At 38.6% G+C, this 25,415-nt stretch overlaps 1 protein-coding gene across 7 annotated transcripts in view; it reads right to left on the reverse strand.

The window, feature by feature from the left end:
* FLNC (filamin C) overlaps positions 1-25,415 on the reverse strand; it is a 287,042-nt gene that overhangs the window by 42,188 nt on the left and 219,439 nt on the right. For 5 of the 7 annotated variants that reach the window (XM_044088643.1, XM_044088642.1, XM_044088641.1 and 2 more), the window contains 9 exons: positions 23,765-23,954; positions 18,072-18,095; positions 16,704-16,951; positions 15,258-15,356; positions 13,463-13,562; positions 10,091-10,231; positions 4,802-4,930; positions 2,124-2,297; positions 798-959 (listed from right to left, as the gene is read on the reverse strand). In XM_044088643.1, coding sequence (XP_043944578.1) covers positions 798-959; positions 2,124-2,297; positions 4,802-4,930; positions 10,091-10,231; positions 13,463-13,562; positions 15,258-15,356; positions 16,704-16,951; positions 18,072-18,095; positions 23,765-23,954 — 1,267 coding nt within the window. The remainder of the gene's footprint in view (positions 1-797; positions 960-2,123; positions 2,298-4,801; positions 4,931-10,090; positions 10,232-13,462; positions 13,563-15,257; positions 15,357-16,703; positions 16,952-18,071; positions 18,096-23,764; positions 23,955-25,415) is intronic. The other 2 variants (XM_044088639.1, XM_044088644.1) reach the window with 1 other exon arrangement.

Genomic DNA, 25,415 nt, shown 5'->3' on the forward strand with positions numbered 1-25,415 from the left:
AGAATGTAAGGTATCTGTTTTCAACAGTGTGTGCTTTTGCAGCACATGGTTTATCATTTACTACTTTATTTCCATGTATCATTTTATCTGCTTACCTGGCTTCTTCACCTAACCTATACTAGTTTCAATCCAAAGAGCAACTTGTTCCACTTGCATATTTGTAGAGAACCCCGAATAATATTATTCAGTGTCATTGTCATACCAGTGGCTGTAATATAAGAATTTTATCCATAGCCTATTCCAAGCTTTTTCACTGTAAGCTAGAGCCCCACCTCTTTATCTGCCTGTACGCTGCAATGCAAAGTAATCTAATACTGCATTATAATGCCAGAAAAGCAATAGCTTGGAATTATTGATCCAAATATGAAAAAGCAATATTTGACATGTAGAGGCATGAGTAGGGTTTAACTGCAGATGCACCTGGAGGCGTCATTCGGATTTAATGAGTTACACCTGCTCCCTTAACTAATATATCAGTTGTCTGATCACAGTAGTCAGATTCAATACCAAGTACTACTTTCAGTTGTTATATCTGTTTCACTGAAGTGGATAGTCAAAGCAAATTGAGATATCCCTAAACACTATGACTCCCTTTCCACTGTACCATGAATGCCTCACCATATGATATCAGACCTTGTTCCATGTACCAGTGATTCCCTAATATTATCTTGTTATTTTGTAGCTGCAGATCACCTGGCTGTGCTTGATTCCTTCACCATGTGATTGTGATTCGGAGGTACTTTTATAACCCTTCCAGCAATGCCTGTAGTTATTCCTTGGTGGTTGTGTACACTTACCAATATGTCTATTAGGCAGTCTTTTAAGCAAACAGGGCTCTTCCTTGCCAGATGGTGCTCTGATGCTTGCAGTCAGCAAACTGAGGTCTGTCTCTGTAATCTTGAGGGAGACGTCAGTTGATGTACCCACATTCAACTGTGATGTTCTCATGGAGTCATCTCCTACAAATCATAGAAGTATTTTCTTAAAAAAAACATTGTGGTAGAATACGAAAATGTACTTACACTAGCATTATCTTCAAAGACTGAATCCCTTAGGAAAAAAACATTGAAAAGTAAAACTAATATACAATATTGATGTACTTAAAGTGTCTCACTTCCTACAACCAGTAGAAAAAGTATGTTGATAATTAATATATAAAGGGAGATTCAAACAGCATGATATTAGCATGAGATAAAATAAAGGAAATAAGAAATCTCCAATGTCAGAATTGCTTAATATGTCACAATATAGCACACAGTAATATGCATGTTACTTCTCATGTACATATTGGTATTTTTTTATATTCTTTTTCTACCCTACATGTCTGCAAACCCTCCAGCCATCATCACTTCTGCTCATTTTTTTTCTTCATCATTGTAGTGAGAGTAGTTCATAACACAGAAGTCATTCAGGTAGCCATGAGAGGTATTTTCTCTTTTCTGGCCTAACCCCTACCCTTACAACCAATGTGATGGACTGCTATGCCTTCCTCTGTAGGTATGCCCTCTCCCACCTGTGTACATAGAAAAAGGATTTGGTCTACAAATAAGGGGAAGTGAGAGGCCTGTTTCACAAACAAGGATACTGGTTACACATTGAGGACAGTGTGAAAACAAGCTCCAAACCTGAGGCTTGTGTATGAAGTGAGGACAAAGGGTTCACACATGGGGACACTGAGAAGCCTAGCTCTCCCAAAAAGACTGTACGTAGAGAAAAGATGTAAACTACAAATATGAGGGTAGTATTAAGCCTAACCTCCTTCCAAGGTCCTGTAATACACACTGGGAAAGTGAGACGAAAAGTCCCCCTCCAAGGGCCTGCCTATGAAAAAAAACTTTAATTTACACTTATCTCTCTACAAGATCATGCCTTTAGGAAAATAACAGTTACACATACATTGTCATAACAGAGAACATAAACACAAGTTTACAGTGACTGGTTCAGAAAGTCCAAGCAACAGCACTGGGTACTGACAATAATGGTGAAAAATAGAATTTATATATTTTTAAGATAAATACTGCACTTTACAAATCAACATTCATAAGGCATATAATGTTATTAATTTATACAAGTGATGATTAAACAGAACTGGGTTGAATATTACCCTTATAAGAGAGGCCTACCTGTGATTTTGGCAGTGAAGGGGCTGCCAGGGATGTGCTTGTCATCAAACCGGACAATAATGTTGTAGTCTCCAGTAGCTGTGGGCAGATAGGATACAGTGCATGTGCCGTCTTTGTTGTCTTTACAAGAGATCTCTGCCTTGGAAGGCCCTTCAACAGCCAAGGACAGTCCTCCTACATAGAAATAGACATATTAAATCATCACAGAAGTTAAGAAAGAATTCAGCTGACAGAATGTCATAGAAGAATGCTGGATATATCAGCCACGCTGTAACTCTAAATATAAAGTTCTCTGAAAGCATAGCTTAATATTCTGTACTTAACTAACTCCACCATTCAAGTTTACCATTGAAGTATCAGCACGACCAGTGTCACTCCAGTCAAATCATTTCCCTTTGCCTTGCAAGTCTAATTCATTGTGATTGTATGCCAAATCTCCTAAGTATCTTTTATGTAATATGTCAAGTACTTTGGTTGTACCCTAATATGCAAAAATCTTAATATACTGGCCTTTGCCCATCACTAGCCTTTTCCCTTTATATTAGATCGCAGACTGTAAGAAGCCCATAGGTCTTCCTGCAGTTCTATTTTAAACCTATCCATTCCTTCCTATAAACATCATGTAGTGAGGCCTTCACCATTATGGGACCTATAATATGGAATGGCATCTTTCACTGTCTAAGGTGTATGGATACGTCACTGTTTATTTCTGCTCTACCTGAAGTACTACCAATGCATACCAGTGCAGAAACTAGAGTGGTATCACCAGACCAGTACAATAAAATGAATTGTGGTGGAACTGCGCAGAGGTTAGCACTGCCATCTCATAGTACTTGGTCCTCAAATCTGATTTCTGCCTAGGGTGTCTTCTGCAGGGAGTTTGTATGTCCTGCAGGTGTTTTCTTGGGTATTTGCCAGGATCTCGACTTTGCTCCTACATTCCAAAGATATTCTGACAGATGGAATAGTGATTCTCTAAACTCATCATAGGTACATGAATGTGTGTGTGTGTGCATGTGTGTGTGTGTGTGTGTATGTGTGTGTGTGTGTGTGTGTGTGTGTGTGTGTGTGTGTGTGTGTGTGTGTGTCTGAATGTGTGTATACAAATCCATATATGTCCTGCTATGGACTGTTCAGAATTGGTTATCTGCTTTAAACCTGTTGTTTGCCAAGATAGGCTTCAGGTCTGCCTGGCCCTGAATAGAATAAAGCAGGCAACTGAAAATGAATGAGTGGATGTATGCTGACCTGCAGTTATATGTTCTTGCCCCATAATGGGGAATAATTTGAAACAAATGGTGTGGAGCTCTGATGGTCAACAGATGTGAAAGAGAAAAATGTGTCAAAAATGTGAGAGGTCATAGAATCTGGCATTTTAAACCACAACATTCATTCACTCACCACACTTGGTACTTCTTATTATTTTTACTACTTGTAAAGGTTATCTCATTCTGTGTTCTGTACTTAGTTGTTTTTGTTTAAACAGTGATGTAATAAGAAATTATAACAGAATCATAGTGTCAACAACAACAACAAAAAATTTTGCTTAATCGCTGGTATAATTCCTTGCAATTTTAGCTCTTGAAAAAATAGAATTTATTTATTTTTAATAAGCATAGAACAGTGTCCCTGCACATGGGGAAGGTAACTCCATGGTGTTTCTTTTCACATGGGATGTCAGCCTAGTGGATGGCATGCAGTGAAGCACATCAATATCCTTCAGCATCACAATGCCTCCTCAGACCACCTCTGCTCATAGAGTCGACACACCTGGACCGCAGACTTAGCCAATGTCTCCAATATGTGGTGAAAGACAGCATCCTCTTAAACAGATTGCCCCGGCCTCCGTCTAGAACACCAGTCACTAGCACTACTTGCCTTTATTTGTCTACAACCTATCCTTGTTTAATCCATTCAGAGTGTGCCATAATTCTGCCAGACATTTTGCTGGCCAAGTGTGATATAATGGGGGGTGACACAGCACTTTGGGAGATGTTACTAGTAAAAATACAAGTTTCCAGTGATGGATTAATTCCACATTTCTGACACAATCCTACTGTGGAAGTAAGGTGAATCCCATTATGGAATCCTGTTTCATCCAGTCTGTAGTGGATCTATCCATCTAGGTAGGTGGTACAGTTACACACAATTTAATACTGAAGAAATGTCTTAGCTAAAGTCTCATGTCCTGGCTAATATGAACATGGGTCTATATCAGCATCCTGTAGCACTAATTACTACGTCTGATCTGCAGTGGGTGAATTACTGCCTCTTGGTAAGTCACTGCACAGTACTTGAAAAGTGTATAGAAGTACTTAAAAAGGTATATAGTTTTATAACTTTTTTTTTTTAGGGGACGGGCTGTGTTCTTCTTCATTCCCTAACATGAGGACTATGTCTTACACTCTCAATCTCTAAATATGCTACCTCTGAGGTCACACCAACTAGGAGAAAAAGGAGTAAGTAAAAAGTAAATAATGCTACATGGCACACAGCCCCACTTGAAAAATCATTTAAATGTAAGTCCATGTTGTCAAATAGAATGGTGGTAACATGGATAATAGTTCAGGCATCAGTAAGTGTGTAATCAGAGACTCATTGCAGATGGACCCCATGACCACAGTTTCTATTTACAGTTACCTAGTCTTACACAACAGAAAATATAATTAAGCACATACCTTCACCAGCATCTTTGGTAACAATAGTGAATGTTGCTGGTTTGTTGACAATTCCATGACTCAGACCTGGGCCGTATGCATTGACATGACCACTGTTGATAGCATCAACATAGAATTGCAGTGGGCTCCCTGTAGGTCAGAGAAGAAAGACGCATTAGGTAAACTTGACATTTTTCTGCACTACATTGACAATGATGAGTTATGTCCCTTGCTTCTAAGAAAACCTTATTGACCAGCAATAAAAACAAAAACATATTAATTCAATAAAGAACTAGTCAGTCACAAAAAAATCTCCACGGTTAGTGTGTTTGGTGTTCAGCCAAGTATACTCCACATTCCACCTGCATTTTCATTGTTTAAACAGACAGAAGGGCAGTGGGGGGAACACAAAAGAAGGATATGTCGGGGGGGGGGAAACAGCATTAGAACTGTGAGACTATAGGAGAATGGCTACACTATCAGCAAATGAAAGTAGAATAGGGAAGAAATGATCATCCAGGTATAAGTGTAGGAAACACTAGCAAATTAAGACTAAACTAAGAAAAATGACCTGTTTAATTCATCTGTTTACAAGGCTTTAGATGGAATGCATTCACAATGTGAGGACAGTATCACATGAATCTGATGTCCGAGTGCGGAAAGAGAGGGGTGACAGCGTTATGGCATAAATACATCACTACATCTTTTTTTTTTTTGCCTCACTACATCTTTAATGTATTAATAGGAGAGGAAATTTAGTAAGGGGGTGATATGAAGCACGTGTGCTGGAAGTCAAGAGCTCTCTTCACAAGGAGTACTGGATTTGTGGAACACTGTCTCTTGTTAGAAAATGTAACAAGTACTTGTTACTGTCAATTGTTGACTTACACTGTGCAGCAACATATTAGGGAAGTGAGATGAAACAGTATGAGGCAACAGACAATATAGATAAGAAATATTACAATAGCGCAACCTATATATAACCTAAAGTACCAAAATATGTGATTTGCATAAATGTTTAAGAAACGCAAACAGTACTGTCACTTTGTAGTTCCCAGCATTTGATGGCTTCCATCTCAATCATAACTTTTTACTTATCAATTTACCAAAAAATGCAGTGGTGTAACCAGATTTGTTGGAATTGTATGCCAATTTCCCAAATGTAGGCCACTATAAACCCAAAGTATAGTTACCCCCACCCCACTGCAGTTTTCTGGATAACATACTTTTCCAGTACAGAAAAGAAATGAACTAACAGGTTAAGAACACACACACACACACACACACACACACACACACACACACACACACACACACACACACACACACACACACACACACACACACACACACACACACACACACACACACACACACACACACACACACATTCTGAAAAAAAAATTACTTTGACAAATTCTGTAAGTTAAAATGGTATAACCATGTAAGTATGACAGAGCTTTCCTAAAACTTAATTATAGGACACTATTTCTTAAATAAACAAATTATTTTATAATAAATATATATTGTGGCATACATGGTATATGCATAGCTACACTCATTCACAAATGTAATTATCTTGTATTTATGAATGAGAGTAGCTAGGCATACATGGTATATGCACTCATTCACAAATGCAATCTTCCTATATTTATGTTAATTATTTTAGTATACTCTGCTGGTCAAGTCATGCACATTTTTTTTAATCAGAGCATGTTCACATGTACTCAGAGAACACTCACTCGGTTAAGTAAGTATCCATAGCTTAGCAGTAGCTTTGGCACAGTAAACAGCAGATAGTGATCTCAAACTGGCTGAATGTACATAAGGGGGTCATAAGTGGAAGGAACACTGAGTAATACTAAAAGTTTCAAAGAAATAGAATCTTGGGAAGGACCCCAAGACCACAGTTTCTGTTTCCACACAATTTTGTAGTCTCACCTGAATGAGGTCACACCTAGTGATCTAGTTTATGACAAACTTAAAGTGGGAGCTGTCTCCATGAAATAAGAATGACAAAGCCCAGACTATGACCTAGACAACCTGAGTGTGAATAGTGGCACAGGCACTGGGAGGACAGGTCAAGAAAGGATGGGCCTAAATGACCAGTACCAACTCACTTTCCTTGGGGACGCAATCCCATCCAGTGTGTGCAACATCCACCTGAGGCTGACTACTGCAGCAAGGTAGCATGAAGAGCTGAGTACAAACACCCACCAAGCAGCACATTCAACTGTTGTAGCTTAGGTCGATGCATGTGTAATGCATACACGAGTCAGTGGCCAGTACCATGGATATCTATCTTCTCCAGATTGCCACGAGGCCACAGAAAACAGGGTAAAAAAAAAAAAGGCTCACCATGGAAGACACCACTCTGAACTATATATTTCTCCACTTTGGGAAGCATCCCATTCTCAGTCATCCCTGCAGTGAGTTGGGGGATCCTTGATTTGGGAAGCAGTAAGGTGTACTGTCAAATGGAGGGGAAACAGGGGGACTGCAGCTGTCTGGTCAACTATCAGAATAGTAGTTAAAGAAAGGATTCACTACAAAAATTAGGCAGAAGTATGATTTATGAACTATACTGATAACATACACAAATTTCAAATCATATATTAAATCTTGTAACATTTTCCATGACCACTAAAAATCTGCTTATAGAATGGTAACAAGGAATCTCTGAACCTTACAGCTTTAATATCTGTGACTTTTGCACCAAGATTTATCCAGTTAATCATATGATCATTTGGGGAGGTCATAGGTTATAGGTCATGAACGGGTTCACATATCAAAAATTGTCCATTATTTTTAACAAACTTGTAATGAGTAGTGATTTCATATTCCTATAACAGTTATTTAAGTGGCTTTTAAAGATATCTGGTAATTCAGCTGATCTGATATAGAGGGATCATTTATTCCATAATCTAGCATTTATGATGTATTGTGCCCTTGTTTCTACCTATGAACAATCACATTTAATAAAACAAATCCTGGTGTTCAGATGATAGTGATAAGCAGGCTGATTAAAATTAGTACTTATGACTACACTGGCTGTGGCCTTATAGGCATTAAAAAGATCACAACTCATTAACAAATAACTGGCAAAAAAACAAATCTAGGCTTCTTAAACATTGTGCATATTTAAGGTACCAGAACTCAATGAACAATTTGGTGAAAAAAAACTCTACATTTGCTTATCTTTTCTTAATTTGATTACAGAGTGTAGGCAAAAGCAGGCACTCTTATAATAGGTTTTATCAATCAAATGAAAAACTTTACCAGACCTTCGTTTGATCTTGAACAAATTCTTAGGTTCATAGGTTCATAGGTTGGTACTAGGCTATCTGCCCGAAGGCATATATTAGCCCAGCCACGTTGTGTGGTATTCACCGCCCCTTTAGTAGTTCCCTAGACCCTTGTACTAGCAGCTAGTACCCTTGGCCCCTATCTAGCAGTGCTGTTGGTGTGATCCCCGGTGTGAACTTTCTGTTACCCATCCACTCGTCAAGGTTCCTCTTGAAGAGTGATAGTGAGGGGCTCTGTCTTATGTAGATCGGGACCCTGTCCCATAGTAAGGGAAGTCTCTACGAAGGGAATCTATCCCTCCAGCATGTTCTATTCATTGTTGTGTTGAGGTTTATATCCCTAGAGCGTGTAGCTCGAGTAGATTTGGTTTTGCTAAGATGGAGCATGTTCAACAATTCTGTATATATATATATATATATATATGTATATATATGTATGTATATATATATATGTATATATATGTATATATATATATATAGAGAGTTCTTTTTTGTATTAAACAGGTGTAATATGCTTTATTATATTTCACATGCACATGCACATGAGTATCAAAAGAAAGATCAGAACGGACCCTTGTAATATAGCCTGTAATTTGGTTAAGTTTAACATCTAAGCACAAGTAAACATTTTTAGCACAATGTGCACAGCAGCACTTTTTTGTACATTACATTTCTGGTGATATGTGTTAATTCATGCTACAAGTAATCTAAACAGAACTTGGAGAACCCATTAGTCATTTAAAATAATAACGAGATATGCTATTTGGGAGTCATCCATAACTTTTAAACAGCATAGCTGAGCAGATGAAGGTATATTAGTCATTAAAATGTAAAAAATGGTCCAGGGCTGCACCTTGAGATATACATCAAACTACTGCAGAACACTCTGAAGAGATGGCACCAACTTTAATTCTGAATTATCGGTCTGTTAGCCAGGAAGTGCCCCAATGTGTAATGAATGGATCAATGACTAAGGCTAAAAGTTGATCAATAATGCTCTGATGAGGCACCGTGTCAAATGATTTTTCTAAGAGCCTAAAAAGTAATATTTACTGGGAATCTTTAAGTTCGATCAACATTTTAAATCAAGAAACACCAGAAAGTTGTTCAGCTGTGCTCCTTACTGGCATTTTGAGACAGACATAAATTTAACACTCTATCCTTTTATGTGAATGTGTGTGGGGGAGGAGTGGGACTTGATGCCAAAGAAGCATAATCTCTATAGGATGCTATATTTTGTGTGCATGTGTGTGTGTGTGTGTGTGTGTGTGTGTGTGTGTGTGTGTGTGTGTGTGTGTGTGTGTGTGTGTGTGTGTGAGCGCATGTATTACTGCAAACACAGGTTTCTGCAAGGCAAGCAGAGATCACTTTTTTTTTTTTTTTTTTTTTTTTTTTTTAGTTTTTATCACTGCTACATTCTGGGGTGGCCACGGTGGTGCAGCAGTTAGTGTTGTCACTTCACAGCAAGAGGCTCTCCGGTTCGATCCTTGGCTGGGGTGCCTTCTGTGCGGAGTCTGCATTTCCTCCCTGCGGTTGTGTTGGTTTTCCCCGGGTGCTCTGGTTTCTTCCCACATCCCAAAGACATGCTGCAGGTGGATTGGACACTCTAAATTGTCTCTAGACATGAGTGCATGCGTGTGTGTGCCTTCTGTGGAAGGTTGGGCACCGGGCTGGCAACTCAACACTGTAAAACTCTACTGCCAATCATGAGCAGACAGGTGATCCGCTGTGGTGACCCCTAACCGGGAAGAAGCCAAAAGAAGAAGAAGAAGAAGAAGAATCACTGCTCTATTCTATTTGGAATGTATTCTGGTCATAGAAACCAATAATTCTATTAGACATTAAACATTAGCCTGCAATATTGTTAAATTTTGGATGACTCATGATCCATACTTTTTCATCTGACCTTTAATTTTATATCTAACAAGGTAGTGTCCCACACATTTAAATATCTCAATAGCATCTTCACCCTGCAGAGATGGAAGAAAAAAATGACTGTTCTCACCTGGAATATGGTTTCCATCATACTTAATGTCCATCTCATGAAGCCCTTTCTCTGTAGGTGCATACTTCACAGTAACAGTTCCGTCTTTGTTATCTGTGATATTGGGGCGTGCTTTCTTGCCAGAAGGCATTCGGACTTGCCCTATGGAACAAAAAGTTATGACAAATACACAAATCAGAAGTCTAGTTCTGTATCAGTACTCCAATGACACAAAGCTAAGAAGCCTTGCCTTATTAAACACATCCTGGACTACTTTCCAGTCCATAAATTAGAATGACATATCTCTCGCTTAAATCTTTATACTGAGCAATGCATGTGTTTTTTTCACAGCAAAAAATAGCTAGCATTATTTTTCTTCTAAGAGTCGATTAATTGTATCACTCTTTTTATCTGTCTTCAAATGAAGTGCAGCATTTTGTCACACTGTAACTGGAAAAGTAATCAGAAAGAAGCTAAATGAGGGTTAAAGAATGTGCTTTCAGTGTTTGATATCATGACCTTAATAGCTTACTGTGCAAATCTGATAATAATCATGTCATCTGTTATAGGTGTGATCACATAACACTCTAAAGTACCAAGCTCAGACATGATGATTTAATAAGGCAATCAATACTTTACATGTTCAGAGTGCAGAAAGATCAGTACATTAACAGGACCATTATAATCAAATCATTATTATGTACTTATAATTTACTCTGGATACTGAGAAGTCATACTTATTTAGTGTCCCCTTTATGCAGGATACCTGGACAGAAATACCAGGCACTGTGAACAACACAGTTTCATGATCTGTACGTTTTAAAACATAGCATATATAAGGCTGCTGCAGTGGTGAGAGGGATGAAGCCCTGACCACAGCCCAGTCAAACCAGGTTTGATTAGTGGCTCAGGTAACTGACAGAGCAGCAGGGAGGATGGGCACACCCATCCTTGGGGGAGGGAGATTTGTGCATGGGGCACGCAAAGCAGTAGAAGCTTCCTTATGAAGGCCAGGAAGCCACTTGTAATGTACTTTGGCTAAGGGGGGGTAGCCTTCTGACAGTAATTCCATGCTTGTGGAGTGGTGCAGAGTGGTCTGCCCATTGCATGCTCCCTTGACAACTGTCAAGTACACACACCAGAGAGGAATGAGGTAGGCCATAAGCAGTAAGACTGCCCCCCCAGCAGTAGATGGTTGGATGACCCATCAGGATACCCTTAAGTTTCTTGCTGGCTGTGCCTGTAAATGGTTATTAGTCTGGGGGAAAACTGGAGTAGCCAGAAAACCCAGCACTGATGTGGGGCACTGGGATGGCTGTCAGGATGACAGATGGGGAAAAAACAAATGCAAAAAAATTAGCATGCACAAAATACACAGTTCTACACATTACAGACTGGCTGCAGAAAACAAAATTCAGACTGTATATTTACATACAGAGTGTGTGTGTATGTGTATGTGTGTGTGTGTGTGTTTGCATGTGTGTGCGTGTACATGATTTCACAGTCAGAAAAGCATGATGCAAACATCTACACAGCAATGGATGCCATCTAGGATATACTTGCGATATTTGTCTGGAGAGTCACAATGTATGCATTGTGGTACAGCTGGGCAGTAGGCCCCTGACAGTGCCATGGCCATGAAAGGTACACAGTACAAAAATAAGAGATTTTGGAGTGCATAGGGTTATGGTCATATGAACAGAATAGACACTGCAAAAGGAGATTCCTGAAGAAGGAATGTCAGTGGCAAAATATTTTTTTTAGAATCTAAAGTAGGATGATAGGAGGGGAAGAGAAAGCAATGTTAAAACAAGCATAAGGTTAACAGTGTGATAGGAGTTAGGGCATGTCATTATGTTCTTCATGGAGTAAGAGGGTTAAGTGAATTCCAGTTGGTAAGAATCAGCAGACTGTGGGAATGGTAAGCCAATAAGCTTAGCAAAAAAAGCTGCATGGGAACCAATGTCAAGGAAAGCAGTCTACAAATATCGAACTGGAACTTGAAGTATTAAGTGGAGGTGGATGAGGGTAGAGTCAGATCAATATAATCCTACAACTTGAAGTAGCTTTGCAGGGTGGCTGATGTCACAGATGCTGTAACCATTTAAAATTTTCAGCAATGTCAAAGAACTCGGATTTATGCTTAATAGGCGTCATTCCATCCTGTGTTGGCAGGTGCTTCAAAGGGCAGATAGATTAGCTAGGTGCACTACAGTGCTGTGGACTGCAGAATGCAGAACCCACTGGCAAGGTAAGTTTGGGAACACTGATTCCATTTGTTAACAATATCATTGTCTACAAAAATGAGTGAAGTAGAAAATCTAAGGGGCAAAGCTGGTCCTGTAGAGTGATAGGCAGAGTTAGCAGTAAAAAAACAGAACTAAAACTACATGGGCATCAATCAGCACTAGTTATTGCTGACCATCTGAGAGCCATGTTAATGCTATTGCATGGTTCTGTTACTGACCCCTCTCCCCTGAGTGGCCATCCTGCAACATATTTAAAGCAGGAGGCTTGTATGTAGTGTCTGATCTTTAGTCCAGAATCATTTTGGCAAGGAATTAAGAAAATTAACCTAATTTAGATATACGTTTGGAGTACAGCTGTGATAAGGAAGTATTACTTAGCCTATAAGTGAGTGAAGTAAGATAACTGTTGGAATACCATGGACACCAGGATGAAGGAGTATAGGAGGAGCTTTGGCTGGCAGATGAGGGCAGAAAATATGGTAGATGCTAGAAAGTTTTGTTAAAAGGGTGTTAGATCAACAGAATAAATTTCTGGACTGGCTACTGGATTTTAAAACTACCAATACATTTAAAATCTGTACATAAAGAAACATGAGGGATGCGTGGGAGGGGCAGCTGTATGAGAGTCAGTTATGCTGTTGAATGGCCTTGTTGGGTCCATAACCATATTTTTTGGCCCCTTTCATTTAATCATAGAACTATAAGTAATGGAACTATATACAGAATCAAACCACATTGGTACCTAGAGCCAGCAAGTACAGTAGTATTAGAGAAACTGAAGCTGCAGCACATAGGTTTGTGTGCAGACACTTGGTTACTAGGTATGGCAAGGAGATTCAAACCATCAACATCTGCTTGTACCACATCACATATAAAGTCATCAAACAAAGGTACAACCTGGTGTGTTTTTACATTTACAGTCTTTGCCTGCAGCAGGATTTTGCTTGTGTTAAGTAGTGTAGTTTCACAAGGAGGCCATACTGAAATAAAAAGTGCTACCCTCTAATCGTTTGGACACTGACCTCTGGGCACAGTGTGAGGACTGTACTAATTTAGTCCATTAAAATGAAGTCATTATGAAACTGGCATACAAGTCAGCAAATGTCTAAGTTTCTGTCTGAGTTGATAAAGTGCAAATACTTACCAGTGATCTCGCCTTTCTGCACAGTGAAAGGAATAACCAGGTTGAAGGGTCTCAGCATGGGCTCTCCTACGTCCACTGGGGCAACAGGCTCCTCTGTAGCCTGTAGAAAGAAAAGAAGAAATATGTAATGGATTCAATGAACAAAGCTGAGGAGGTAAGTCAGAAGAGTGTTATTACACAGCTGAGCTATGAACAGGACACAGTGCAGTGATTCATTGTAGTTACACTTATACAAATGACTTTAACAGAAATTAAGCAACAACACAGGATAGCTCAATTAAGGATAGCTGCAAGAATATGAAACAGTAGAGCATGCTGAAAAGTAAGAGTTATAAAATACTGACAATGACAGTGTAATCAGGACAGTTCAGATGTTAGGAAGTAACCCTCTCCATATGTAACAGAGGTTGTTTGTGGCCTGTTCTGTGAAGGTTTTCTGGAAATCCAAGGAGTCAATGATGTGAAAAGGGGGAGGTACATTAGTGACAAAAAGCCACCAGTAGGGAATACCACACTCAAACTAATAAGGCAAGCAGTAGCATGAATAGTGGCAACAACAGTGGCTCTGGTTTTGCTGATAGTTAAGAGTAAAAAATGAAGATCCTTTAAAACAGTTGTTACTTTTGAAGGCATTAACAATGCAGCTTGCAAATTCCATGGTGGTGCAGCGGTAGCGTTGTTGCCTCACAGCAAGAGGTTCTCCCATTCGATTCTCGGCTTGGGTTGGGAGTGCCTTCTGTGTGGAGTCTGCATGTCCTCCCCGCGGTCGAGTGGGCGTTCGAAAGACATGCATTGAATGGGCATGCCTTCATTGAAGGTTGGGCGTCGGGCTGGCAACTCGACACCATAAAAACCAACTGCCAATCATTAGCAGACTGGAGTTCTGCTGTGGCGACCCCTAACCAGGAAAAGCCGAAAGACAAACAACAATGCAGCTTGCAGAACCTATTAAATGCTAGAGGGGAAGTGCTAATTTCAGAAATACTTGTCCCTTTGAAAATTTTGGCAGATAGCAGTTAAGCTGTAAAAGTCATGTAGTGATATCTGACATGTTTAAGACAAGTATCACTCATCTGGTACAGCAGTTTACTGCAGTGCACAAGTTGCAATCACTTACAAGTTGCAATCACTTTTTTTAAAATGTTTTCTGTGCAATCCCATGCTTTTAAGGTAAATGTAAATATTAAATGTACTAATAGCATTACAACTATCATTCTTCAGTCCAAGATCACCATAAAGGATTAATGTAACATTTGTTCTTCTGTCTGCAAAGAGTGCAGCAGAGACAAGACAAACAGCACATGTCCCACTGCACCTCATTACTAAGCCAAGCACTGTGTGTCACTTGTGAGGTTTACTGAATGTGAACGTGTCTCCATACAGTGGTGTGCACATGCTCAATTCATATCCTCTACATATGAAAACAGAACAACGGAACTATAATAGGAGTGGGCACATAAACCCACTGAATAATCATTTTGTTTAAGGTCTTTGCAACCTTTTCTAGTTTAGTATTTGCAAAGCATACCTGTTCTCAGCCATGCCACATCATTTTATTTGCTACCCTTGATAATATCTGATAACTGCATGAAGTATAATCGTAGAACAGTATGCTGAAATAAATATCTTTGTTCATGTGAAGAAATGTACAACTGTTTTGCACATTGCTTTTGCTGGAGAGGTGGAGGAAGTAAGAAAAATGTACTAGAAAAATAATGAAAATAGAAAAGATGGGAAAGGAGTGACAGTTCCGAGTAGGTAGGTAATGGTATCTTAGGCTGGAATGATGTTATACCCAAGGTGATGCTGGATAGCTGGACTGGTAGGGTGTGTAGGCTTGATGCAGCTGTGTTCTATCTGATGGTTCTTCGATGATTGGTATGGTATCACAGGCCTAGTTTTAGGGAGGCAAGTTACAACTTTAGGGAAAAACAAAACATGCATACATGAACAATGTTGTGCATACAGTACTCACAATTATTGTTTTATTTCAGCAATACATAGCCATAAGGCCCTGAATAAAAGGTCTGAGTTGTGAAATTGGTAAAAAAACATCTTTATGGTTTGCAGTCATCTATCTGTCATCTATCTGACTTACTGTAACAAATGAATACTCTCTAACCTTTTATGGCTCAAACATAGATTTTCTTTCAAAGGATACTAATTTTTTTCCAAGGACTAACACCCAGTTCTTTCAAACTGCAAAGATTTTCATTTAAAAAATTGCACTAAGCTAAAATCATATATTATACCACATATTTTGCTATGCCTTCATGTCAGGATGGTCTGTGTACAAATACTTCTCAGTCATGCACATTTCTATATTATATATATATATATATATATATATATATATATATATATATATGTTTTTATTGTTTAAGGTAAGCAGACTGGACCAAGAAAGCTGTTTTTCAGACTCAAGCCTACTGAATGCATACATAGGCTCTGGTTCCACTGCAAACCTGAACAGGATAAGTAATTTATCAGTAACTGAATGAAAAATGAAAAATGAAAAATTAATGAATGAATAAAAAGGGATATCATATCTTAAGTAAGCACCTGAAGATGCAAAACACTACTATATATACATGACTATGCACCTGGCTCATCTGTAGCATGAAAACAGTGAAGTATTTAATGGAAATGACTCGGATGGTACTGATGTCATGATAGTTCTGTAAGTAAAATACCAACCCACTGTGTTGTACGGTACCTTTGTTGGTACTACTTCCTCCATATAGATTTATTTCTAGAATGTCCTAGTGCTTCTAGATTAGACCGCAGTAGTTTGACTAAATGGTGAATATCTAGTTCTGTAATTTCTGCTCTGTGAGCTGTACTGCTTTAGATCAGATAATTAAAAACAGGAGCAGCCTTAGGTCAACTGGTGCCCTAGGCAAAAGGGCTCCACAGCACCCCCCCACCACACCACCCGGTGCCCCCATCCTGGTCTACCTACACCAAATAAACACTGAAAAAGTGCCCCTGCTAGAGCGGCGCCTTAGGCAGCCACCTAGTTGGCCTATGTCTAAAACATGATTAAAAATACATATATTCCATCAAATTTAGCACTGTTCTGGGTGTTCTCTTTTCTACTTGCTCCCAAACAACACAGTTTTACAGTTTTGACCATGAAGTTGCAGAACTTTTTTAAGAATCTGTAAAAAATGCGAATATGTCATCTTACCCCCAGTTCCACACTTGCCTGCCCCTAATCATTGTGCAGATGTGTACTTACCACCACATGGAATGGGCTGTTGGGAATATGTTCACCTCCAAAACGGATGGTTATGACATACTTTCCAGGCTCTGGAGCCGTGTAATAAATGTCAAAGGTGCCATCATGATTCTCCACAACATCTACGTCTAGCTCAGCTCCATCCGGAGTGGACACCTTGCAGGTCACTTTCCCTTTCCCTGCAGCTTTAGCATCCACTGTGATTACTGTCTCCTCTCCAATCTGGATGGTTGGGCCCAAACCTGTACCTAAAGGGTTGTTAAAGAGAAAAAATGGGTGTCTTAAAACATGGATTATTCATCCAAAACCTTTTGGTTCACCATGAATCCCTATAATTCTACTTTCTAAAGTTCAGTGACTGCTGATTGGTTTAACTAAAATATTATAGAAATGGGCTCTGACCTTGAATTTAAGATTTTCCATATGTTCATTTGTTACCACTACTGCCAATGTTATGCCTACCCTGACTAAAGTTAATCAGACAGAGCAACAGTGAAACTGAAGAACAGATGGGACACTACTCTGTTTTAACATGCTAGTTTCTTCAGGTTGCGTCCAATAATTTAACAAGAATGCTGTGGAGAGCCAGACCTTTTCCCAGATTGTTCAAAACATTTTGTTTGCAGCCCCCCAGCCTTGCAATCAGGACCCCTGCATAACCCCCTGCACAGCCCTCTTTAGTATATTACCTTCCTGTGGCAAAGTTCTCCCTTCCCTAAGGATAAACATTTAGCAGTTTAGAAAATATAACATGACAGACCTTGAAATTATAATGTTTACAAACAGTCAATGGAAATTTCTCCTATACATTAATGTGAAATTCCAGTAATTTCTACATCTCCCTGTGTATATACAAACAACCCCAGCCTCCCAAGATTAACATTTGTGTATCAGTGACTAAAAGCAACAGAATAGTCACAAGTGGGATTGTTTAAATCCACAACTCTACCCATCTGAGGTGCTTTGCCAGATGCTTAGGTATGACTCTCCTAAACTGCCTTGTTATTCTCAAATAAGATTCTTTAATCTCCAGACCTCATCCCCTGCACTGAATTGAAAACCATCACTTTAGGTTATTGAAGAGTGAACTTGGTTTGATTTTAAAGAACAATCACTCTGTGTACTTGTGCTGGGAAGAAAGTGGAAACAGCAAAAAAGCTGGATGACTGAGCTGCATTGTTTGTGAAAGAAGTTTTACATTTGTATTTTGAAATGGATACTCCTTTTTGCAAAGCATTTTTGAGGCTTTAAAAAAATTGAACAATAAAAAGCACTGACTCATCTAACATTTTTTTTGCAACTGACTAATGAGGTGGAGGATTCTCAGACTGATTTATGTAAGAATGCTGTGAACTTATTAAGACTTACCTAATCCATGACCTCCAATGGATACTAGAAGAAAAGAAAAGAAAACAATATATTAGAATACCAGACTAAAATGGTTCAGAAAAATGAAACACAATAAGTTTCACATAGAGTAGTACTGTCAAAAAACAAAACTCTTTGTTAAAAAACAAAACTCTGTGATCCCTCTCGTCTTTATTTATTGATTTAATTAATTGATTATTAGCATTTTTGTGTACCAGAAAGGTTAGACTGGGCAGTGGGCAGAAGGCCTTTGTCAGTGAAGGTCTCAGGAGAAAAGCTAAAATATTAAATTTTCAGCAGTATACTTACAAGTACAATAAAATGTCCATAACAAAGGAATACGTTTTGGATAGAAACTCCAATTATGAACTTTTCCATTGCTTGCACACAAGTACAATAATTTTGTTCATAAAGGTCCAAGTATGATTCTATATGGTAACATAAAGTTTGCAAATGTTTGGGTACTTGTGAAATCTTAGCAAAGACAGAAGAAAAAAAAAACAGTATGATATAGAGCCATTACTTTTGAAGTGAAAGCTTTATATTCTAGTATCCTAGAATATGAGAAGATGTGAAACCGAGTAGAGCTTAGTGAAAGCTGTATGTAGGGGTACAAAAAGTAGTATGTTTTACTCAGTATATGATGCTGCGTTATAGTCCAGTTACAGTACATGATCAGTAGATTATAGTATATAGGCAGGGAAGATAGAGAAATAACACAAAGAAGCAGACAATAAGTAGACTGAGATAAAGGGTGGAGAGAGAGAAAATTAGAAAAATACTGTAGTAGAGAAAAAATGTATTAAGACTTGATTAGGTGTTACATGGTAGGTATGAATACATGTATGTGGCATTACATCCTGAGAAGTGTTAGGCTAAGACGACAGTGGCGCAGTGGGATTAAATTTACAAGAGTATCCAAGTACAGTAGACCATTTACAATTACCAATGCAAAACACCTACAACAAAAAATACTGTGTCATGTACCTGGTGTCAAAATGCATAACAAGTTTGACAGCATATCTGTGCATTATTTTTTTTTATTATTGTTTTGGATCACAGATGCCTACCAATCATCAGCCCTCTTTAAGATCCACTGGTCTATTCATTCCATACAGGGAGACAGACATTCTAAGCCCACTCATTCTTTGCAGGGCAAGAGACATCCTCAATCCACTCACTCCTTACATGGGGAGAGCCATTCTCAGCCCATTCATTCCTCACAGGGTGATATGTATTCATCGCTCATGCAAAGTGAGATGTCTTTCTGGTCCACTGATTCTCCATAGAGTGAGTGCTGATTGTAAGAGGCTGCTATCCAGTGTGCCATCCCCAAACATGAGTGAGATAATGCACACATGCTATAGAGGGTTACCATTACTGGATTTGTAAAGCCAAGCCCATATCCACAGTGCTGGCCATGTTTGCCACCTCAGCATGCAAGATAGTTATTGGCCAGCTAAAACCACCATTTCTTTCCCCCAGGCATATATGACATCACTTTGTGTTCCCCTGCCCAAATCTCCCAGGGTCAGAGATAGTACTCAGACTCATGTCATCTGGATTATTGTCAGGGCTTTATCCCTACATGCTGCAGAGACAGTATCATATATGTGTATTCTGAGTAAAGTTTAAAACTAGTTTAAAACCACTTTTGTTTTGTTAGTCATGCAAGCCAACTGGGCAAAACTGTCCCTAATCCCTATAAAGGGGCTACTTGAGTGCACTGTCTGGTTAATTAACTTATTGTGAGTCCTTTACATGTGATAAAATAGCAACTTTTATGTTCATACATGGGGGGGGGGGGCTGGAGGATGAAAATAAAGCTGCAGCAGTTGATATTTCCTGCCACTTTCTCTTCCTGTCACCATAGGAGGCTTTGACAGAGGAAACAGCATGTTGCCTTAAAGTGTAACACTGCGAGGCATCTGTTTATGTAATCAAACAAACAAACAAACAAACAAACAAACAAACAAACAGACAGACAGACAGACAGACAGACAGACAAACAGAATGATCTGAAAGTAGCCAGTGAGATTTATTGGAAAACTGCCTGGTCCCACAGTGTCCATGCTTGGATGGACACGTGAACATTGTCTGATACTGCTTCCTGGCCAATTTTGGCAGGAAATAGAAAATACGGGTGTCTTGGATAGAATACGTGGAACCTGTAAGCATGGAAAGTATGCAACAGCAGATGTATTTAACTGCTTTATGATGTTCAGTGTCCTCCTGTTTGCATTCACTGGAGGAAGTAATTCAGCTACCTCGTTTACTGAATCAAGATTTCTTCCAACTGACACACAATATCTTTCAGACAAACAAAGTTTAGACAAATGCATCTCATTTCAGCTGCGACTGTGGCATTATTGGTAGTAAAGCTGAAAGTATAGATTCAAAGCTAATGCAAAGACATTGAAGTGCCATCTGTAAAATGAAATAAGAGTGACCATCTGTTGTATGAAGGAAGAATCGGATGTGGTCCAACTGCATCTTTGACAGTAGGTAGACATACACCTGGGACATACTGTTATGTTAGGACTAGTAAAACAGATGGCATCTTAATGTCAAAGGCAAATAAACTGCATCAGATTAGCACCTACAAACCAGTAACATTTTCTCTATTCCAACTAAGTATAAGGGGTAGGCTGCCACAAAGGTGAGAGTAAGGGCCCGCTTTATGCTGAGAGCTACATGGATTTGTTGATCAGTGGTAAGTATAAGGGGTAGGCTGCCACAAAGGTGAGAGTAAGGGCCCTCTCTATTCCAACTAAGTATAAGGGGTAGGCTGCCACAAAGGTGAGAGTAAGGGCCCTCTCTATTCCAACTAAGTATAAGGGGTAGGCTGCCACAAAGGTGAGAGTAAGGGCCCTCTCTATTCCAACTAAGTATAAGGGGTAGGCTGCCACAAAGCTGAGAGTAAGGGCCCTCTCTATTCCAACTAAGTATAAGGGGTAGGCTGCCACAAAGCTGAGAGTAAGGGCCCTCTCTATTCCAACTAAGTATAAGGGGTAGGCTGCCACAAAGGTGAGAGTAAGGGCCCGCTTTATGCTGAGAGCTACATGGATTTGTTGATCAGTGGGTTAGAATATTCCCAATGGGACAGACAAGGGGAATATTTCTGCAGCAAACTGAAACAGGGAAGCACTGTCATTAACCTGCAACTTTATCTGTAAGACTTACAGCAGCTACTGATTTATAAGAAGTTCAGAAGCTAAGCTTCATATGAATCTACAATGGTATTCAAAATGGTGTGTGACAGATGATGAAGAGAGAGAAAATAGAAAAGGAGGGTAGACAGAAGGCTTTCCACCTTCTGCTCTCATGAAATGCAGTGCAGTGTAATGTAAATTGCTCCATGCCATGTCATGGATATATCTCCTGATCATCTCCTGATGTCAGATTGCTGCAGGATGGAATCCAAAAACTGTTGTCAGAGGTTGCCACCTAAATTATTTGCATATAAACAGTGCCATGTATGTCACTACAAATTAAAGGGAAGTACTTTAGGGACACTCATACATACACTGAATACACACGTGCACACACAGACACACTGATAGAGGTCTTTTAGTCAAGAACCTAAGTTAAATCTTAATAATGACCCATATGACCCACTGGTGCAGATGGAAGGAAACTATCTGCAATGATGGCAACTTAGGGTCAGGAATTGTCCTTTATTGGTCACTAGGCTGGCCAGCCTAAGAAAGTCTTAGCAGCAATGGCTTGCGCACCACTCATAATGGGATGCTGAGGATCACATGACCATGTGGATTCTTCCACATGGAGGATGAATGGGATGTCGTCTGTAGTGATAATACTAGTGGCAAAGGAGTGGGGCAGACATTAGAAAGCACGAGTGAGAACATGCTCACTATGATGCTACTGCATACAGGGAAACGATAATAAGGAACAAAATAAACTAAAATGTCACCTGAGCCATTATCCTAGCACCCTGACAATAAACAATTGGGGGGCATCATTACCAGCTATGGTTAAGAACTATGATAGGAGCTAAAAAACAGATGTGACAAGGTTGTGGACTTGTGATCTCCTTTCATTATAAAACACAAAAATAAATAAATAAAACTGGGCTAACCAGCCAGCCCAAGAAGTACCTTCTTACAGCTACTTTTTTCTTTTGTTAGAGAGAGTTTCAGCACATGTTCCAGAAAGACAACCTCATCCTGTGTTGTCTCCTAATTAGAAAGGTGCAGTGTGTGACATTTGTGGCAGGAAGTTAACGTGCACTATGTTTCTACTGGTCAGCTGAAGGTGAAAGTTTGGTACAGCCTTTCCAAGGAACTTCAAATTGAGCAAAAGATAGCTATCCCTGTGGAAGACCAGAAGGTTTTACTTCAACTACTTGGAGTTAATTATTCTTTCACTGTGTTTTAGCAGATATAGGAATTTTCCCTCATTGCTCATGAAAATGTTACTAGTGGCTGTTTCACAAACTGATGAGGAAAGCTGGTACAGTACTATAAGAAAGCACCCTTTCCACGCTCTCCATCACTGCCAGCTTATTGGCACATGTACAGTGATCAGAGAAAGGCTGGCTGGGGAGTTTACTGCAAGGGTCACTTATATCACAACAGCCTGAGACAAGGACCAATGGTACTCCAGAATGCTGAGTGCTAAAAAAATAGGATTCAAGTTTCATGTTCTAATATTATACAAATAACTTATTCATTTAAACACCTTGTTCCTGATATTTAATTTTTAAAATATGCACTTTAGGGGGTGTAAACACAAACCAGAAGAGCTTGTAATCTGTATAAGGAATGGCCTTCATCAGTGCTTTCTCACTCCTCTATGTAGCTTTGAACACTGACCTTAAAACTTGCTACAAATGAAGCATTCATTCAGTGTCATCTTACATCAGGATAAGGTCGGGTGAAATGGAGGCATGAACAAGGGCAGGTTCAGTGGGATTGTGGAGCAAGGGAAGGTGAGGGAAAAATAATTCTAAAATGTCTGGAACTTCCTAACCAATGTTTATTACTTTTCAATTAAAGTATTAAGCATTAGTTTACCTTTTAGTATTATTAGCATTCATTATTTTATATTGGTAATTATCTGTTCTATAACGAGGACTGCAAGACAACTACAACTGGTCCAGGACTGGCAGAGTTTAGACAAGTTAGAAATTGTTATATTTAGACATGGGCTTTTTCAAGAACAGTACCATAGCATGAACTCAAACACACAATAATATATATATATATATATATATATATATATATATATATATATATATATATATATCAAAATACAGTAGCCATGCATATCACTTTTCAGACTTTACACTCACCTCATTGTATATATAGACACCTCAGAGAGTTAAATAGGGGTGACTAGCTTTTAGATGAGAAGATTATAATTCTTTTCATTTAAGTTTATATATTAATATTTTTGGAAGAAAGGCTACACCTAGGAGGCAACCCCTTGCTGTACTTCTTACTTTTCCTGTTGTATTAATTACTATAGATACATCACCAGAGTTCATAATATTTCTTGAATGAATTGCAAGCACAGGGACTTAAGCTTTTCTCAGTTGCACAGTACTGTTGTTAATATGACCACAGCAGTCCGCTTTGGGTTTGAGGTAAATTAACAGGCACTACAGTGTCATGTGGCTTGACACCACTACTTAAGGTAATATAAAAAGAATCGGGACAGGAATAACTTACCAGTTACTAAGCACTTGCTAGCATCACCAGTTGGGAGAGCAAGGATGCGGTATGGAGAGTATGGAATCTCATCTCCACCATACTTTATAGTGATTGTATAGCGCCCTGTCATGTCTGGCACATAAGACACAGTGTAGGTACCATCCCCATTGTCACGGATATTGGCTTTTTTAGGTTTTCCTTCAGGGTCCTGTTGAAAAATTTTAAAAAGAAAAAATCTTAGATGTTCTTAAAAATATATGTAAAAATAAAATCCACTGCAACTGAGAGGCCATAGTTAACAGAAAGTAACTTATTGTAAAATATAAACTTCGGACTCAACACGACTCAATACAATTTTAAAGAACAAAAAGATTTATTTGTGGTAAGCGCTTTCGCGTACCTTCCTGTACGCTTCTTCAGACCATAAAAAGTTTCTACAAACTGAACAACTTTATATACAAAACCCATCAACACTTAATTATTTAAACGACAATTAAACACATTCAATAATTCTATAAAGCAATTAAGACAATTAGAAGCAGCAACAATTAAAAACAGCAGCATTATAAGGTCATGTTTCTATAAGCACTTCCACTAAAAAGTTAAAAATCCATATGAACTAAATTAATACTTGAACATTCACTATGGATGTAGAATAAGAGCAATTTCAATAGGTTTGAACTATTATGTTATGCATATGCATTAAGAAAAAAGCCAAAGCAAATATACACATATATCTACACTAGAACCTTCAGTTTGAAAATATATACAACGCATTCAGACAAGCAAATATAAACGTACTAAAATACAAAACAATATAATAATAAAATGTCTGAATGAAATATGTTAGTGAGCATAGATCAAAACTATATAGGTGTATGATATTTTATTTTATTTTATTATTTCATACCTCTTCAGTAGGGCCTACTGATTTAACTAACCTATGTATATACTGATAATCATTCTATATGTAGAATATTGAAATTGATGTGTGTATACACAAAAATATGGCTATGAAGGGTCATGTGAAGGGATGAAAAAGAAAGTGGAATGAAGAAGAAAGTAAGGAAGAAGAGAGAAAGAATGGGAGGGGGGGAGGGAAAGGGAGGAAAGGGAAGAAATGAAAAAAGGAGCAAAAGGAAGAAGGAAGGGGGGGGAGGATGTGAGGGGGTGGAACGAGGGGATGAAACATAAGATGATGGGAAATGTTGACTATGCATATGATGTATGAATAGTCAACTATACAGTGTTAATACAAACTAAATTACATATAATAATGAATAAAAATTGTACTGATCCTAAGCTAATCAAATGTGTCAAGCTTATCAAAAATGAGATAAATTCATGCAACAAATAAATAAATAAATACTATATCTCATAAATATATGTAGAAAAACATATTAAAAAACATATTAAAAACATTTTAAAGTTCAAACCAATTACCTGCGTGCATTAAGATATGGTTTAATTGAAACATAAAGATTCAAACCTGGATAATAATGCCCTTTTAATCTAAAAATCCATTTTAATTCTTTGAGTTCTAATAAATTAATATAATCTCCTCCCCTAGTGTTTGGTTCCACTACTTCCAGAGCTCTAAACACAAAGGAATGCCCTGGGTAACTTTGTGCATGCTTCGCTAGGGCATTCAATTCATTTAGTTTCTTAA

The sequence above is a fragment of the Protopterus annectens genome, chromosome 11.part0 (assembly GCF_019279795.1).
Source record: "Protopterus annectens isolate FY-2018-M chromosome 11.part0, PAN1.0, whole genome shotgun sequence".
Classification (NCBI taxonomy): domain Eukaryota; kingdom Metazoa; phylum Chordata; order Ceratodontiformes; family Protopteridae; genus Protopterus; species Protopterus annectens.